General features: G+C 33.7%; 1 protein-coding gene across 2 annotated transcripts in view; it reads right to left on the bottom strand.

Moving 5' to 3' along the window:
- LOC128677654 (thrombospondin type-1 domain-containing protein 4-like) overlaps positions 1-20,621 on the bottom strand; it is a 96,206-nt gene that overhangs the window by 40,518 nt on the left and 35,067 nt on the right. For both annotated transcript variants that reach the window (XR_008405555.1, XM_053758654.1), the window contains exons 3-7: positions 11,154-11,217; positions 9,425-9,567; positions 4,003-4,141; positions 3,285-3,387; positions 2,644-2,774 (exon numbers count right to left, since the gene is read on the bottom strand). Coding sequence is in view for 1 of the 2 variants with exons in the window: in XM_053758654.1 (XP_053614629.1) it covers positions 2,644-2,774; positions 3,285-3,387; positions 4,003-4,141; positions 9,425-9,567; positions 11,154-11,217 (580 nt within the window). In the remaining variant the exon portion in view is untranslated. The remainder of the gene's footprint in view (positions 1-2,643; positions 2,775-3,284; positions 3,388-4,002; positions 4,142-9,424; positions 9,568-11,153; positions 11,218-20,621) is intronic.

Below are 20,621 nucleotides of genomic sequence, written 5' to 3'. Positions count from 1 at the left end.
TCACGCGGTGACACAATACAATGTTGTCATCTCCAAGATTTGCTTGTTTCCCTCCCTCTCTCCCATTTTTCACTTAAGCACTGGCCATGTCTCGGAACCTTACAAAATGACAAATTTTATTTTAATTTTCAATACACAATGTAAGATAAATGCCAGGACATTTCACGAACCGCCTTATTTCGCTGGATGTGCGCAACGTTCCCAAGAACATTAGAACTGTATATGATGGATCAGTGCCTTGAGCTACAAAATAACGATAGGATAGAAGCTGAAACTTATTGGTCATTCTTATAAACCCCGGTGTATAGGAACAAACATTATCAGGTCCTGTGTGGGCGTCGCTGCTGTTGAATAAAATTATATTTATGATTAACTTTTCCAATAATTATCACCGGACATCACCTAGTATTGTATAAACAAATATCCTAGAAGTATGATTTTAATCCATTTGGCATAATAATTTTTTTTAACAATTACATCAGCAATAAAATTCTAATTACGCCTTCCTAAACCTGTAAAAATCAATATTCTTTATGGTCTTATAATGACCACAACGTCATGACGGACATAATGATTGTATATTTATCTAGTAAAACGCACAATCATTGTTTGACGTAGGTATTTATTTTATAATTTCCATATTCTGTACGTACTTATTCGTATCACGATATTTGTAGTTGTACCTATGCATGTGGTCGATGGTAGATATAGTAAATTGTATGTTGCGCCTGTGTTGCCCGCTAAGGCTCGCTTTTAATTCTATTACTAGGGGTACATACTGCAAGTATTATATAATCTGTGCTTGGGTAATTGAACAACAAGATTATGAACACACCTTAATCGGGTAATGGTCTATGTATATTACATTGATTATATTAAGATTTCTTCCAGTTTGTGACCGTATGTACCTAAATAATATAATATAATTATATTTTTCTTATCCTAGAAAATAGTTTTACTCGTAAAGTGTTTTTCTCATTCATTTAATATATCTCTATAGAAATTAATGAAAAGGACAGGAAAATAATGAAATAAACTATTTTGAGAATAAAAAGTTCTTCAATTCAAATCCTTCAATCAAACACAAATCAACTTAGGAATTTATCCAGTACTGGGTGGTTATTAAAAATTCTGCTTATCAGCAATATAGTAAGTACGTAGTGGTAAAAACATAAAATGTAACTAGTAACTAATATAATCAAAACGGACAACCTGATAATCCTTTCACTAGGCGCTTACCTGCTGTCAATCAGCCAAATACCATAAGACGTGCAATTACTTGGGAAAAGTACCTAATGGTGAAAAGTGATAAATCGCCTGCTTAGCAATCTCGTATAGATAAATCTTGCTGCATAGTTGAAAGTCCGGTAAGGTCCAGTGCACCAATTAACTATAGTTTTCTTGCTATGAGCGAAAACGAATACCTAAGTATAAATATAAATATATTAGGACAAATCACACAGATTGAGCTAGCCGCAAAGTAAGTTCGAGACTTGTGTTATGGGACACTAATTCAACGATACTATATTTTATAACAAATACATATATAGACAAACATCCAAGACCCGGATCAATCAGAAAAAGATCATTTTTCCATCATGACACATGCTTTTTAAACTAAATTTATATATTAAGATGACAAAAAATGGATATTAATATGTATACCATAAAGATAACCATAACAGAAAATTAAGTACAAAGTTGATTAGGTAAAAAATAAAAGCAATACTTCCGATTAACGTCACAGGGTTCCGAAGTAATTTTATCGCATTGTGCACCAAGTCAAAGCCAGCAAGGCCTGTTTGCTCAATATGGCAGTAGTATACATTATGGGAAAGTGCAGCGGCCCTTATAATGTTAGCAAATGACAAGGTATTAATAAATACCGATGTCTCCTACGCTAGGTGAATAGATAAACTTGTAGAAAAAGTTACTAGCTACTTTCATCTAAAGCACGCAGACATTATCGCTAAACTGTTCGCCGAATTTTGGTGGATGCGGCGAATTCAGACAGATGCCGACGTGAATGCATGAACATTGCATAGTTAATTTTATTTACGGCAATGACAAACAAGTTCAGCGAACTGGTCAGGTTTGGATGTATCTGGTACATAAATGGTAACGCTACTACACAACAGATGGCGCTGATCGCATAGTGTATCTTAGGTCTATTCCTGCAAAATTTACTCTATTTATTTTGTAGGCTCATATATTTTATTTCTTATATAAAACGTAGGTATAAGTATTAAAACGAGTACGTAATGTCACGATTTTAATAAAAGCGCATTTTAGCGTTGACTTAACGTTCTGTGCATTAATGTTTTCTTGCCCTGGCATATATATACCTACCAATTTTTATTTGATTTTTTTTTTATTTTTTTTTAATTTTTATTTAAACTTCATAATAGACCTTATAGATATTTTTAATTCGGTAAAAGAATATTTTATGTGCGACGCACCGTTTTTGCTGGTGATGATATGATTAGCGTAAAACCAAAACATGAGATCTTTAAACCCCTAAACATCCTAAACGAGTTTGTGTAGGGATTTATAAAGGGCGCGCTCGCACACTCTACACCCTTATGTTATCTAAACCATTTGTTAACCGATGTATAATTATTTTATTCTAGATCTGCCACTTACCTTGCAGGTGCCCTGCACGCAGATGGCACGGAAGCCGGGTTTGGTGCAGGACGTGCCATCGGCCACGAGCGCCAGCGACGCGTAGAACTGCTGCCCGCGCGGACGGCAGTTCAGCGTGCACGGAGCGTTGCCTGGAATCGAGAGAAGCAATTTATTTAAATATGTAAGCAATGTCAAACAATTTATTTAGAAATTAGAACTTCACAGGCACTTCTTCATGTACATTGTACATTTTTAAATTATATGGAATTTCTCAAAAGCTACAATCTGCTGGCATTGACCACAGCTGCTGGAAAGAATTGCCGAAAGAAACTTATTTAAAAACAGTATTGGTCCCTATCATGCTTCATGCGTTCCTAGAAAGGCTTGCGTATCCATTGAAATTTCGCCGATCCGAACACCCGGATATAGCATAATTCAGGCTATGGCTTTGAAAACAGAATCCACTTTCAAATACCTTGGAAGTGTTCTTTCAAATGCTATTGACGCTGATATAAACACTAATAAATGCGGGCCGGCAAAAGTGGTAACAGTTGATAAGACAGCTAAGAACAAAAGCGATACCATAAAAATAACTGAGCTCCTTAAAGATTTAGACCTTAGATCTTCATAAAATGAGGATGGAAGGTATTAAAACTCACCGTCAACGTAAGGCACCCAGGTGTAGAACCGACCACGGAAAGGTCTCCGGTCGTAAACAGCGCACTGCTCTGCGCGCGAGTCCCGCGGAGGACCGGGACACGGCTGGAAAGAAAAAGTGTTCATTTTAGTACATTTTTTATACCACTTAGCAAGCAAATACGCATACGGTATATCCTATGGGAAGAGGCCACGCATGGCCACGCAGCCTATGGACGCTTGCAACATCAGGGGTGTCACACGCATGTTACCGGCCCTAAATTAATATTAAGAAGAGAACTTTTTGAAGAGTTACATGTTGTAGTCTCTTGGGAAAACCATGGCATGTATTCGGAGGTTATGTGCAATTCTCATTCCACAACCTCAGAATATGTGGGAGGAAGTTTTATTAGTATTATCACGTCTTTTTCTTTTATATAAGTATTTAAAGTTTATTGCACTCAAAAATATAATTCATATAATGGGTAGGTACAACTAACTGGTAAGCATGGTCTGCCAGGCAAAGCCAAGGGTTCCAAAACTGAAGGCTATCTTCAGTTGTGTAGTTTGCTAGTTGTGTGTCTTTATCTCTCATCTTAGTATTTTCCCGGTTATGTTCGCCGCCAAAGAAGGTCAGAACCTATGCAGTATCCTTTCCAGAGCTTTCCTTCCTTTTCCACCTCACTTTACTAGTCTAGGGACTTCCCCCGGACAATAAAAAAAAAATACAAAGGTAATTACCGCGGTATTGCACTCGTGGTACCTCCGCGCCAGGCCCGGGCAGTCAGGATCAGGGCCGTGAACCACGGACACTTCTCGCTGCTGTCGCCCTCGTTCCGTACTCCGGGACAGCTTCCTTCTCTTTCTGCTGCGACGCAATCTGGAAAGTACCAAAACATTTCTTATTTCAAATGGAATTTATTAAAAATGTGTAAACTTTATGATTTTGAATAAACATCATAATTTAGTCTTTAATGTCATGTCATGACGCATACAAAGTTAGGTTTTCCATTGAAATGATGCTAAACACAATTGAATTTGCTACTAGGGCAGGTTTATAAGTAATACAGTCCATGAAATAAATGTTTACAAGCGCAACTACAAATACTAAGTATTGAAACGTCATCGATCGAAAGTGGGTGATTTTAACGCGTGGACGGATTTATCCTACATTCTCAGGGTTCTCTTTAGTACCTATAGAAGTAAATACTAAGATTACTATCAGTCAGAATCGGTCGTGCGTCGTGGTTGAATTCACATGTGGGTACTGGGTATGGCACTTAGCTGTTCATATGTAAGGCTATGGGAATTTATATAATTGATGAGGCGAGTTCAGTTTAGATTTTACGTAAAATTGAATATAGATACAGAGGTAACAACATTATTTAGTAATTGTCATTCATCTAAATTGACGTGATAAAATGTATTTATCACTAACGAGCCATAGGCAACCACCAATCCGTCCGTATTGGGTCCGTGTGTTGGGTCATGGCCCTCTTTATCCATAAATAAGGAAGATCAATGCACCAGTGGTTAGGGAAAAAGGCTGATGATGATGACAAAAATTTTAGAAGTTGAGCAAACTAAATAAATTTTAAATTAAAAATCTTAACAGAAAATAAATCTATCTATATTTTGTAACATAAATAAAATTAGAAGAACATTGTGATATTGCTCCAAAATTCAAGGCTAAACTTAGGTCCCAGGCACACCAAGGCATTTTATCACAAAAATGTGTGTCATCGAGTTGACATCGTTGTTTATTCCACAAATTCTCATACATCATAATATACCACAACTTTAACCATATAATATCGACGTTTCGATTCACTGCACATATAGGAATGTGGTTAAATGTTTAGTTTCTCTGTGTATTGAAACGGTAGGTCTGATTGGCGCTTGTTCCGTGTCCAATTTGTGGTTTACTTGACACATGAGCTACTATACCTGCCAGCTGGGAAACAGTAGACTTGTACCAAAATTTTATTTAAGTTATTTAAATAAAATTTTACTACATAGCAAATAACTTAAATAAAATTTTGGTACAAGCCTTCTAGCCTAAGCCACAATATTTTTTCATGTTTTATTTTTTGTTCACCCTAATCATTAACTAATACCTTAATTATGTCTACCTATTACCTTATGGTATTTTTGTTAGTGTTTATTAAGGTTTTTTTTTACTTTTTGTGAAGTTTATTTTGTACCTAATTACTAAGTATTGATCGCTTGGGTATAGTAAGTTTCTATTTTTATATTTCCTACTGGTGTTCTTAATTATAGCGAACACCATAATAATGTTTCGAAAATTAGTCATAAATATTCAAAACATTGACTTAATTATTAATCAATTTAATGTTGCTCTATAATTACTTATTCAAAATAATTTGGGAGGACAGACGTGACAAAAAGTGTTTCTCTGGTTATTATAAAAATTGAAGTACTTAATAGTAATATTTTATCTTATCTTCCCAAATTTGGGTAAAGTTCTAGTTCAATTGGTGGTACGGTGTTTCTTACTACCTACTTATAAGTTATATTTATTTAATATGTAAAAATCACTGGTTAGGTACGTTGACGATAGTAAATTTATAGGTTACTGCGTAAGATACGTAAATAATAAAAGGTTCATGAATCACATTTTTGTTGCAGTTTTACGGATTTAAATATAGGATTTTTAATAATTTGCCTGCATAATCAAAAAGCACATAACAGTTTTTTATGTATATATATCTACCTACTGTTTAGAGAAAAAGTAAAATATTGAATCTTTCCAGCGTGGCGGGAAGATTTTCCATATAAGGCTGATGATAATCGCCACATTCCCGCTACATCGATAAAGGTTTTGCTCTTCATCTGTACTCATTCAGACTCATCGTAATGAATCCTCATTGTTTCAGCATCTATTAGTGCGGCGCTTTACCGCTGCGGGGCGCCACAAGCGACTTTTGTTTGCCTCGTAATTAAAAAATATGAATCCGGACTATCACTGTCCATCTATCGGCCGTCTACAATAGTATTATGATATCGATATGCTTTTGTTTTATTGTTTACACGCGTGTTATCATGTATTTTTTCTCCCTACCTTTATGCAATAAATAAAAAATGATCAGCGCACGCGTGTGTCATACTCGTATGACGTTTTTCAAATCCCTTAAAAAAACGAATTTCGATGAAGTTTGTCGATAAGGACTATAATTTAATTAGGTGTTCGGTTTCGTTGGTACTGATCGTTCATATTGCGTTAAAATAATTTCATTTCCTTGCACATTATCTGTGCCTACAGTCATTAATATACTTATAGGTACATAAACTCTGAAAATGCTTTTAAATATATAGTTAATTTCAAGGTTCAAGGTAATTTTGCTGAGGTGCTTCCCATTTTTTGAAGACCAATTTGTCAACATCAGATGATGTTGACAAATTGGTCTTCGCAATCAACAAAGAGTAAGGTTAAGAAAGCCGTGACATAATCAATGATGTAATTAACCACGAAGCAAGGAGAATTTCAGTTCAAAAGTGACGCATGCGCTTATTTGAGTAATCGTAAAGTTGCAGGAAACGCTCTTTGTTCCGCTCGTTAAAGTGGTTTTAAAACAAATTGGAAAATCATTTGTGGTTATTTGTGTTATTCAATAATGAATTGACGTAAAGTTAAATGGAGTAGGTACCTAAGTGTTATGTCAAAAGTGAAAGAAGATTATATGAAAGTTTTGCTTGAGATTGGAATGCACCTATGGGATATTTGTTTATTTGTTTGAAATATTACACATACCTAAGAAAATACAAAAAAGGAGTACAGACATTGAAGAGTATCTTAAAGACAACGGCGAACTTGTCCCATGAAGAGATCTCTTCCAGTCATTAGTTACTATATACATTAAAATATCACGTTACATGCATTGAAAACTTCATGGGCATTGTTTATAACTAAATATCAGAAACGACTAAACCGAAGTACGGCTACATGCAGCCGGTTTTGCAACTTATTACACTAAGATGTACCGTGCTATCTTTGCATTAACTAGATTTAGCCTTCATGTACAGAACAAAATCAATAAAAACTAAATCGATTGTGATATTGGTACTCAGAATCTTTATTCACCAGCAATCATTCGAACGTTAGAATCTTGCCGACACAGGAACCATGTCCCGTGATAAATTGCAGAGTCGTTTAACAGGTCGATGATAGGTCTCCTTTTGCAAATTCTATTCAAATAGGGTTGCTAGAAATAAAATTATTTTGTTAGAAAACTCTCTGACGACACTGCTTTTATTTCGATAACTAAACAATGTTGAACCATTATGTGCATGAATAAACAAAAAAAAAAGTTATATGTGGAGTGCAGACAAATTTTAATTTTTTTTCTGTCCTTAAATTTCATGTCATCGAAAAATATTTAAGACATTCTTAAATGATGGCCTGCAATATACGTATCAAACAATCAAAGCGGCAAAAATCGAAATCAAAGTAAAAATTTCGAGTGAGTTATGATTTTGACAGATATGACTATCGATTGGACACGAGTATTTCATGGACTTCACAATCGAATCGAGCAATCAAAAACTTTCACATGACAGAACTGGCAATCAAATTAAAAAATTTGAAATTTTCTGTGATTTACTTGTGATCACCTTTTGAGGTCATTAAAATCTCTGTAACTATTGTTAAGTTTGTACTAATCAGTTGGTATTTTCAACATGACGATGCATTATTATTAAAGGTAACAAATATAATTTAAAAAATGTACAAATGATTTTGACAAGCTTTTTGAGTGACGCAAGCAAGCCCTTTCGCTAATACTCGATTGTTATCACAATGTTTACACGATAATCGAGTTCTCATTTGTGTGAACCGATTTTACGCTGGGTCATCATGTATCGTTATATCGAAAATAGGATAGTGTTGTTAGCAAATGAACAACTCTTAATTGTATATTTTTACTCTTTCAGAATTGCAAATATGTACATATATAATCTCAATGCTCAATTTACACTGGATGAATTCCGATCAAATTAAAAAGCAGTAATAAATGAGACGCATAAAAAGGTGTACTTATTGCAGAAATTGATTCCTTCCAGTATTATTTGAAATAAGGATTATTAAAAAACGCCGTTCTGTGCCATCTACAAATAAGATCTTATAATATTTAAAAGCAGAAACAGGAATGCTAGAAATGCTAAGGCTAAGGCCACATCTGACAATCGTATTAAAAATATTTAAACAAATTACATCACAATAGTGTAGTGGTGGATACTCTCCCGCGGTGGGCAGGTTCCTTTATCGATTGCCGTATCATTAGATATCATTGTGATCTATGATCAATGGTGGTGACTAGTGCCCTAGGGTTGTCGCTAACACAACCTATTATAAATTCAAATTGAGTTATTGGCGGAATGGTATAATAAGTTCGACTTGATTTTCTTTTTGCTGTAAGATGTAGATTAAGAGATACATATGATATCAAACGTAAAAGATGTAGAAAGATAAATTATTGATTTTTTTTATATAGTTATTTTCTGTTGCAATTATTATTTACGGTAATTAAATTAACTCTTCCTATAAAATATTAATTTAATAATTAGATGAATCAATCTTCGTGACGTGGCTCAACCCTCAAAAAGCCATTGAACTGTGATCGGACATATTTATTTCTGAAACAAAAACTTCCAGATATCTATATCGTAGATGCTTGTTCCCTTATCTTTATGGTGCGTACCGGCTTGGTAATGAAATAATTAAGACAATACACAAGAACAATAGAAAAAAAATAAGGCTTTACACTCATTAATCTTGCTCACTGCTTCCCTTGTTTGTTTTTCTTGTCCAACACGAATTTGGTTTTTAAATCGTTGAGAATCTGGAATAGTAAGTGGCTTATTTTCATTTTATCTTACCTACTTGACAAGTTGTTTGTTAGTTTTATGGGCTTGTAATGACTCTTTAATTTTGTTTTCGGATCATTAGTGAGGGGTAAAAGTTTCGTATTTTTAAAGCTATTAGAAAAGGGTTGTATTTTGTGATAGATATAATATTGTTGTGATAGTTCTTTGTGTTTTCAGTATGAAAGATGGGTTTTTGTGTAGACATTTTCGCTCATTGAAGGCATAGACTTCAAGCGAATATAGCATCTTTAGTTATGACAGTAAGGTTTATATTCTTTACCTGGTAGGGTCTCTGGGTAGACACTGTCGCTCCTGGACGGCAACTCCGCCCCCGCAGGTCCTGGAGCAGGGACTCCAAGAGCCCCACGAGCTCCACGCAAATATCGTATCTTTTACTCGAAGCGCTTGCGTCGTTTGCGGCATCTGGAAATTTGAAATTAATCTTTAACTTCTCATGCTCGTTGAATTTGACACTATGATTGGATGTAAGACACCTAAAATTAGATTTCAAGCTCTAGAGCATGAAGTAAATATCCGTCTAGAACGAAAGAACAAGAAGAAAAAAGAACGAAAAATAATTCTCAAGTAAAATTTTCCAGAGCCAAAAAGTAAAGTTTTCGTCTAATCAACTTATAAGTGGCCAGTAACGTAATTGGCCAAGACAATTAGGGGCCTACATTCACGCATATTGTAATGCTTATTTTATAATAATAAAGTGAATCGCAATTTAAATGTAGGTACACTAGAGTAAATATCTCTCTAATTTTCACGTGTTTCCGGTTTTCCGGTCTGTGGTTTTTCTTTTTATGTAAACTTTTATTTGGTGCTTTGCTCGTTTAATAAGACAGTGGTAATGCAACGTGGGATGAAAGTCATTATAAATTCACTATACTTAATAGGTTAATAGTAAACCTCATAAAATGAACCTAGTCAATCAACGAGTCAACATATCAATCAAAAAGAAATCGGCCATCATTATAGGTTATTGATTCAAGTACTCAAAATAATATATAGTAGAATTCCATTCTATTTCCAATTGTAGTTAGATTGTTCATTGAAGTCAATAAAAGGACTACAACAACTGAACGAACAAATTAAACGAACTCAAACAACTATTGGTATTCTTTAAATTTTAATAGGATAATTTTCTTGCGATTCCTTTCTTGAAAAAAAGGTGACCTGAAAAAAAAATTAATTAAGGGTGTACGGAAAAATCTTTTTTCTTTTTTCAGAGTACCAAATTTTATATTTATTCGTCTCATAATAAGGAAGTTGACATTTAATAGGTTTCGCTCTGATTCAGTCCTTCAAAGATTTTGTTTCGAGAACAGGAAAAAGTCATCATTCAAATCATTTATATTTTGTGAGTAATTAAATACAAACAGACGAATATTTTGCAAAGATATACCAACAACTCTACATCTTTTTGAAGTCGGTTAAAAATTAAATTGGTGAAAATAAAAATACTGATTTGTGATGGATACTCACCCGGGTTAACAACCGTGGGTTAAAACCCCAGTATAACCGTCCATAACCAAACTGTATGGGTAAAAACTCGTAATTAGTCATAAATAATTATTTTCTTTAACTTACCTATTTCATCTAATTTAATGTAAGATCCACACTATCGCCGAACTCGGATGCCGACGCGAATGCATGAACAATTGCGTAGTTTGAGTGAGTGCTTTTATTTACCGCTATGAAAATCAGCACTGTATACCGAATCTGGCAGTTTGGTGAATTGTTCGCGAATAGTGTGGAGCCGGCTGTGGGAGCCGGCATAAGGGTGGGTTGCACCGGTCAACTGTGACGATAACTTAAACCTGCGCGCCGTCGTTGTTTAGATAAAATTAAGTACTTTGCGTTTTTCTGCACAAGTTATAGTTAACGTCAAAGTTTATTGGTGCAACTAAGCCTACCTAATCTTTGTTCAGATTCACATTGAAAATTTAGAACTTACAATTACAACATGCAATATTTTTAAAAACTTCATATAATGTTGTACTCACCGGTCGCCCCACTTCAGTTGTTAGTTGTGCATTTGTCTTGTATTGTAGACATATAGCGAGGAATCTGAAACAAACAGACAAACACTAAGTTTAGCTCGAAATCCATATTAACATCTGGGAATAATCATGATTTACGATATTTATTCAGTATAGTGAAGCTCTTATCGTAAATATTATGGGAATAATATATTGAGTCCATTTATGGTTATTTATTATTATTATATAGTCACAAATACAGGGTTACTGGTGTCAAACGCAAAACCTCCTATATTTACTTTTATTTGAACTTTTTTTCTACAACTTTTCGTGATTCGTAGTTTTTTTTTCATATAATATAAAAATGTTGTTTCATATAACATAAAAGTGTTCTCTCACCAATATAACTCATTACATTATACATATAGTTATTTTGTACAGAAATTGTGTTGTTGGCAAATAAATGATTTATTTATTTATTTATTTAAAAACAATATAATTTGCAATCCTACACATATTAACTCTATGTAATAGCCAAGCAAGACTGTACAGTAGCGTTATGTAGCGGAATTGAACGTAGAGTTAACTTTTATAGAAACGACATTAAAACTAAAAAAAAGGATTTTTTTTTGTATTTATTGTTTAGACAAAAGTCGTAGAACAAAAGATGTTAGTCTCTATCACAGATTACATAATAACTCTCTATGTACCTTCTGCGCCTTAGGAAGGATATGCGTTAGATACTTTAATAACCCTGTATATTGAACGTTACTCATGTTGATCTGAGTCTAGCATATAAAATCTGTTAGTTATACTTAATTTCTGTCTGTAAAAAAATAAATTTGATGAAGAAACATGGGATATAATATATCTGTACTTGTGAAAAATTTTTGAAATAATTTGATATGCATAAACTTAGAGTGGACCAGTCAACTTTGATGTTAACTGTAACCTGCTCAGAAAAACGCAAAGTACGTTGTCGTCAAAGTTGACTGGTGCAACTTAGATTATAAACCCCGCGCTAATAGTCCTAATACAAAGAAGCTCAAAATATTGTATTATCTTTTTAATGGTCAGTATATAATATATAATTTGTGTTTTGAGATATGTACAGGAAATATGATATACCTACTTGATCTCCAAGTGAAAGTTGATAACTCCAGATATGGAAATGACATCATAAGCAAAATAATAGCAAGCGTTCAATAATTCATATCGGCAACGTAGTGTTGCCATAAAAAAGTATCGATAGGTTTAGTCTAGTAACTATTGTTATTGTTGGAAAAATGTAAGGAACCACCTGTTTTTTTTAAATATATTTATTAGACAAGAAAATTTGTGCTTGAAATTTGATTTCTTATTTGACTGGGTGAAAAAATAAAAACAAAAAGGTAGGTATTTAAATAACCAAACACAATTATTGAATGTCACTTTAATTGATCCATGATTAATTACGTAATTTACTAGTTTGTTCATTAAAGTATATTTGCATTTTGACTCCAAAAATCGTGACGACATAATACATCACTGTCATACAGGCTGCTTATTATTGTTTGTTTTGGCCATTAGAAAAAAGTATAGAACTAGTTGGAGAGTAGCCAATTGATACTATTTATTTTACTATCGGGAGTCTGCTAATAAACCAATAGTATGTTTTTCGCAAGCACCTATAATATCAATAAGATTACCTCATTCTTAGCTAGATAGTTATCGTATACTTTATTTTAGCTTCAGTTTTATCGATGTTAGCTCAATGATTATCGATATTATACTATCGATTAACAACGCTACGGCAAGGCTCATTATAATTAAACGTGGTGTCAAATACTATTGTACAATTAGTATTTCCGTCACAGGAACAGGAATAGCTCTTTACGAAGCCGATGAGACGCTTTGCGAATACCAAGCAGTAGATGATAATCTTGTGTTTGTTATTATGAAATACTAAACCGTAGAGGATGTTGTTTTGTTTATGATATGAGCTATAGTTAGAATAGTAACTTGAATGAAGTATTGTGCTTCATATTTTAAAATAATATACATACATAAGTGATTTAATTTCCTGGAAATTAATAGGAATTACTTGGTATATGTCTCCATGCACTTTGGAAATGTTACTAGTAAATTTGCAATGTGTTGTTTCTAAAAATGTACTTTCCCGAATTAATTCCCTATGTGAAAAGGACATTCCCGGGTACGTTCATTGAGTATATACTTTCCACGAGGAGGGTAATTTGAAATTAGGAATGACTAATCACTACTTTAGTAGACTGTTCACTCGATCTCCTTTTCATCCATGTATCCGTGTACCTAATTGTGGTTAAATCACGGAACAAAAAAAAACAAAGAGCAATTAAATCACAGCCTATAAACTGGAGATTCTTCTCATAGACTAACAATCTATCATTATTGACTAACAATCTACAACTAACTATGGTATTCGAATTCCCCACCTCTTTGCTCTATCTACCTCGTAAGGTAGTAGTATAGGTAGACGTTATATTAGTGTATGTATTAAATAAGTCAAACGAACATTTATATTTGATTTTAAAATTTTTACACGAGTCAAAACACAGTTAAGTTAGAATCGTTGCCTCCTCACAGCACATTTCCGCGTTGCACTCGCCGTCAGTTGCATCGGCGCGGCTGCGCGGGCGCAGATCGTTCCTAGGATAAGACAGCACAGCAGGATTTACATAAAGATTTATCGATATATTAGTAATTGTTGGAATTATCTCGTTTGTTAAAACCTTATTATCTTCAGTTATTGTCTTCTGTGCATTTTTATACCTAAATGTATATATTAAATGATTTCATTTTGAATATTCTTTTTTGTTTATTTCCTCAATTTGTATCACATTATTTGTGTATAACAAGTTTAAATAATACGTAGTTACTATAAGTTTATTAATTTTATTTGAAGTTGTATGCAGCTTCTATACCCACTTACTAGTTTAAATAATAAAATTTTACTGCCATTTCAAATAGAAAAAAACAAAAAGAAGAAGTAAATGAACAAGTAATAAAAACATAGATATAAAACTTTACTTATAACCTTTCTATAAGTAATATAAGTAATCCATTAAAAACAAGAATGCATTATGTCAGATACACAATGTAGTCATTTACTCTCCCAGGACATAATTATAGTCGATAAAATAAATGTAAGGAAGGACATATTAATTGAGCTTAAACAATTTACACGAATGCAAACAATGAAACAAATTGACAGCGTCGTGGGCGATACAAAGATATGAATCTTTATTTCTTCGGACAAGTAATTTAATAACATTAATTGCTTACAACAGATGTTAATGCTTTTTGATTTTGATTCATTGTAGTTTATAAATATAAAGATCTTACTAATATAAATATGATATAATACTAAGATATCACATGGGGCCGAAAAATGTTGCAAATAATTTTGGCAAAAGAATGTAATTAAGTAATTCTTTTCTAACTGTATACTGACATCAGTATAAACATTTATCGAAATACGAAGTAATAAAAAATCTGGTGATATAAATATAGATTAATCACGTTGTTAGACAGTCGCCTACTTATTTCGTTATTATAATTAAAGTAAGTTAGTTTTCGAAATGAATAATTTGATCATATACAGACAAAGGATGTTTACACAATTTCCTTTCAACACCTCACTGTAATCGTCGACATAAATACAAGAATCACCCACAAGTTTTCAGCAGTCTGAATTAGGCCAGTCCGAGTCACCAAGGAGTGTTCAGAAGTCATGGTTGGGCGGACACTTGCGTCATCGTATCGGTGATCTGACTATAAATCAATGGAAACAGCAATGAGATCACGAGTCCAAATATGTACTTTGAAAGAGTTGCCTAATTGAGTAACGTCAACAAATGCTATTTCATGTTAATCCAGTCCGAATGTCCCAGAAGATTGTGATTTTTATACTATTTAGGTACTTCCATAACAACGCTGATTAGTTTGTTAATATCTGAATTGAAAAAATGTCAAGTCGCATGTTATTAGCGATCTAGGACATCGAATTCCTATTGGAACAATGCCACGGAGCATAATGTAATAGCCTATAGAGTCTTTAGAAGCTAAATCGTGAACACACATCTGTACAAAAGTAAACGCAGAGAAGAATTTTGTTGATTGTTTGTGTTGATCACTGGAACCCAAAATTTCAAAATAGAATAAGAAATGATGCGCAAATGTAATTTTAACCAAGATGTTTATTATATTTAAGTTTTATGTACATTCATGGTCATAGATAATACAGACATGTTCGCAAACGATTCAGTTTCATTCTTGATTTCTAATTCGATCGAGTTATTTTGGGTATGGTTACGTTATGAGATAGAAAGGCAACATTATCAGAGATAATGTAGTGGGATATATGGTTCGTTTCATGTTAATCTTCCGTGTGTTCCTTTTGGAATCGTGATATTGTTAGTTGATTCGACTTTTCAGTTTTTTAATTATTTATGTGTATGATATTTTGTAGACATGACCTATGAATTATGAGTTTCACTTTTAAGCCCATCGGTAGCTTTAACTTACGTGTATTATGTTGTCTATATTAAGTCACTTTTTTCTTATTCAGTGATTTCTTCAGATTTAAATAGAGCTTAAAATGCAGTCCTAGGTACAGTTGATTTCAACAACTCATTGAAATGTCAATATCCTTATTTACAAATATATATAGATCAATCAGTCACTCGATATGTTTCTGATAACGTGAATGATACAAACGAAATTCGCACATCACATGTTAATAATCTGACATCGTTCTATGCGTATTGGCATAGAGATCAAATTGATGATGTTTGTACTTTTGAGCAAGGACAGGTTCAGGGCCAAACCAACTAGTTCAGAGGTAAATGGACGCTGCTGGCGCCAGTTAACGAACGATAAATCAATATGAAGGTGAGACGTGTTGGTTATTTGTGGCTTGCAAAATTTACCAAAATATTTGTATGCTTTTTTAGATCTGGTACGAGTATAAGTTGTAAACTCTTTAGTTGACGACGGATTTTTTAACAGAAGTTAAGGTTAAAAGAAATAATTGAATTAAATAGTTTTTCTTTTTATGAAATAGATTTATATTCGAGATAGATAAATAGACAGGTCGACGACGTCTTTATTCATTATGGGATAGACTGAGACAAAAATTGCGACAATAAGTTTAATTTTAAAGCATATTAAAAAGAAGCGGCCCAAAGCAATATATACTTACATGCAGAAATTTTCAATGCCATACCTAGTGTTATTTAACAAAAATTTCGTATCGTATAAATAATGTATAAATTATTAACATAATAACATAATTTTACAAACTAAAAGATTGAAAACAAGAGCAAGCTGTTTAGTGCAAACTCTGTTTATTCAGTTGACGTTTATGAGATTTTGATATGATTTTACAAAGAAAAATGGAGTAAATAGTTTACGACTGTAATTTTCTAGAAGGAATTTAGGTGAATTAGAACTAGCATTTTTTTAAACACAATATATCACTTCTTTTGCTAAATATATTTCCGTTTTAGTCTGTGTAGACCTGACTGACGCTCTTTCTCTCCCGATTGATTGTGAATATTATCTTCCCCTTTTTTAATCGAGGTGAAAATGCTTTTGCATTTTCCGTTGACCGACGGGCAGCAAATGCATGTGGGATTTGGACCAACTGAAAACACCCCGTAACCTCTATGTATTATCTTACCTAATATGAATTTTATCGAATGTGCATCCATATAACCATGCACTAATATTACCAATAATAAATAATATGAAAGAATCTTATATTAAGAAAACATCGCAAGAATATAATTACTTAACAAAAATGTAAACAACGACATCATCATTTACACACTCATTTAAAACCAGATGCTAAACTTTATCATGCACGATCACAACTACCAATTTGTTAACTAAACGTTTTAATTATATAATACTGGCAGCCAAGCGTGAATGGACAACGATTTACGAGAAAAAAATGGTAAATTTGTGTTCACCATAGAGAAACGGAGACTACAGACATGCATGGTGGTCTTTCAATACGAATGTTACCGCGAAACTGAGATGTTATCATGCTACTAAAACAGTGCCAATGAAATAAAATGATTTTTTTCAATTTAGTATGTAGTACCTATTAAGGTGAGTTGCACCAGTCACCTTTGTCGTAGACATTGACATGTACGCCGTCCACGACGTTGAGACAAAATGGAATATTTTGCGATTTTCGGTTCAAGTTGACTGTGAAAAGTTGACTGGTGCAACCCAATCTTGGAATTTAAGTTTCTCATTTAACAATATCAATCAATACATAAACTAGTAAAAACAAAAAAATGAATAAACTGGTTATACTTGCGTAATTGTCTTCATAGTCAGCAGCAGTTAATTGTAAATGTTTACAAAGCAGACAACAGCCCTTTATGTAAAGGGCCATAAAAATAATTGCCGTAATTCATCTAGATCGGTTGTAAAATTACTGTGGGTTTGAAGTATTAAATCATTTCATTACACGGTCAGTGGTTACTGACAGGACACCTGGTCTGGGGGCGTCTCTCTAAATTTTAGGTACAATGACCTACCTACACTGCTGTAGTTATATAATATATATGTATATATATATGACCCGGTGATTAATTAATTGTTTTAACTACAATAATATTATAACAACATTGTGGTGGTGTAATTTTTAAGACACCCGCCTGTGGATCGAAAGATCTCAGGTTCGTATCCCACTCGTGCCATATGAGTTTGTATACCAATCTGACTCATATATAGGTAGTAGTTTTCAAAGCTTCATTTCACTTGCTACCGATGAAGGAAAACATCGTGAGGAAACCTGCACACTAGTTGGCAGTATAGTTCCCTAGTGTGTATGCGACTACTTGCCACTAGATGGCGATAAGTAGTCGTAAAAGTCATGTGAGATGCATTTAGGCGACTTGAATAAAATCTGACATCAGTGTTAGCAATAACACACTCGATATGATGATGATAACGAAAATGACAACAAGATGTGATGTGATAAATAATTTAGTTAAATCAGAAATAATGTATTTTGGCCAAAATGACTTATCTATATTTAAAGTCCGCGGTCAAAAACATCGACGATCTCGTCGTCAATAATATTTACAAGGCGCAAGTACATAAAAAGTCTGTTCTTTTTCATCTTCTCCTATTCGCAAGGTCTTCGGTATCCTTACAGACCATTAGCGTATATCGTATATTCTCCATGACAACATCAAGCCAGCACTTTTTGGGTTGTCCACTCCTGCCACGACCATAATATGAACCATCTTTGATAAAATTTTGTTGCGGCGACACCAATGGGATTCGAATGTACATGCTTTCGATAATGTGTAACTTTTGTTAGAGGTGAACCTTCTGTTGTTTCTATAACATCGGTCTGATTTGGATTTGCTAAAGAAGTTAAATTAAGTAGTTAGTCAAGTTCTTTTCCAGAAATATTTTTTGGCATTATAGCAGAGACCAAAATTTTGTCAAATTATTTGCTTACCATATCCGATTTTCCAGGCGTGATCTAAAAATCTGAAATCATTATTTCATGATGCAATACAATATGATGTCATATCGATACCACAAACCACTCCCAGGATAATCGCTGGAATCCAACCGACCATTGTCTCACTAATTGCACCAATTATAATGCGCCATTCTGACCCACAGTCATATGTCCCGATAGACAATCGATTAATTTTAATCAATACGATGCTGTTTGGATTGCGCGGAAAATTAATTGAGATGATGATAGCGAAATCAATTTTGTATTAGAGTTGTTGTGATGTTGAATGTGGTCCCGCCCTAAAATTGTTATTGCATCATAGAACTACTCCATGTCCACGTAGATGTTGGACAAGGTGACTGAGGGAAAAAAAGCGAGTAATAGCATTCCCAGAGAGTTTTGACGTCAGGAAAGCTGCCGATCATGAAATCAATAGTCAAATCTTCAAAAGATTTTGTACTTAGTCGAAGCCGGGGCGGGGCTTCGGGGCGTTAGCGATAAGTAGGAGTCATCAGATATGTAGACTAAAACCTATACATAATAATAATAATTTTATTATTACCGTTAGCTTTCTAGAAAGCAGTAAAAACCAACAATTGTATGGTTAAAAGATTTCAAAATAATCATACAAACAATATTTCACATCTAAGATGAATGTTTACAAACCATAAAGTTTCTATGAAGTCTAGATTTAAAATAATGCGCATTTATTTATTCACCTGCCTGTAGTTTGTAAACTCCCTGCTAAATAATTGTAAGTACCTATACAATTTTGTATTGCGGAATGGAAATCATTGTTTTGAAATAATAGGCTAGTATTTTGTCCGTATCAAAATTGCGTTCTCGCGCCTACTTATTACCTGTAATCTCATAAGCACAGGTAATAATATTCAGAATTTAACTTCAAATATCTATAGTTCAGAATAAAAATATATCTTAAGATTTTTGAAAAAAAAGATTAGCCTAAGATTCGTTATTCTATCGTTCTGCTATACAAAGCAACGAATAGGAGATGCCTTATTACAATTTCTCCAACAAAAGTTGTATGTTGGTACGCGGGGCTGGGGCAGACGAGTGGGGAGCTATTCCGCCATGGCTTCGCCTCTTTTCGAATGGAAAATGAAATAAGCCCCGCCTCTTTCCGTGACGTCTTTGCAAATAATTAAGGATGTTAGGATGTTTATAATAACATTATAACCGCATTTAATCCATACACCTTAATGGCTTGTAAGTATGGATAATCTCTTGATTCCCGGCCAGGCGAGCATAATTATTAGTTTACGTGTGTAGTGTATGAGCTACGGACATAGTATATTATATGCCTACCGTTTAGCTACCGTTTAGGTATTCTGAACCAGGCCTAGTTAATTGCAAGTCGACTCTAATGCACCGTTACTTGGTGTGATCGCTCACCTCATCCCAAAGAATATATCGTTTTATAATTTTCTAAAAATTACCAAACGCAGAAAGTTTTATTTTCATAATACATGTTTAACACATTTTTACATAACAGGACATCAAAATATAGATAATACATTAACTAGGGGCCCGTCCCGTCTTCGCTCGGGTGAATTTTCCAGAATCACACTATCTATATTGATTATCATCATCATTCATCGCATGAAAATCGGATGAGGACTTTGTTTTATAATATGTAAGGTTAATAATTGGAAACCCGACGAATAGGAAAGCGGAACTTGGACACCGACGCTCAACTTCTGAGGAAGAAACCGGGATAACATGAAATTGTAAAATTAAATTCTAAAAACGAGCCTATCAAAACTATCTAATGTAGTTCAAAATACTAGGTCGGCGGAGCTATTAAACGCGTGCCACAGAATGAAGATGTGAAATATAGCAAGGTAATTTAGATAAATGAAATTTATGAGTTAATGGCTTTGAGCTGCTCGTACAATTTGTTTCAACTTTATTAGATCATTGTACCTACTATGGTCAGCATCCAGATATGATTTTCATAT

Source organism: Plodia interpunctella, chromosome 18, assembly GCF_027563975.2.
Source record: "Plodia interpunctella isolate USDA-ARS_2022_Savannah chromosome 18, ilPloInte3.2, whole genome shotgun sequence".
Taxonomy (NCBI): Eukaryota; Metazoa; Arthropoda; class Insecta; order Lepidoptera; family Pyralidae; genus Plodia; species Plodia interpunctella.
The sequence above is the reverse complement of the archived record's forward strand: the minus strand, read 5'-3'. Positions and strand labels throughout refer to the sequence as shown.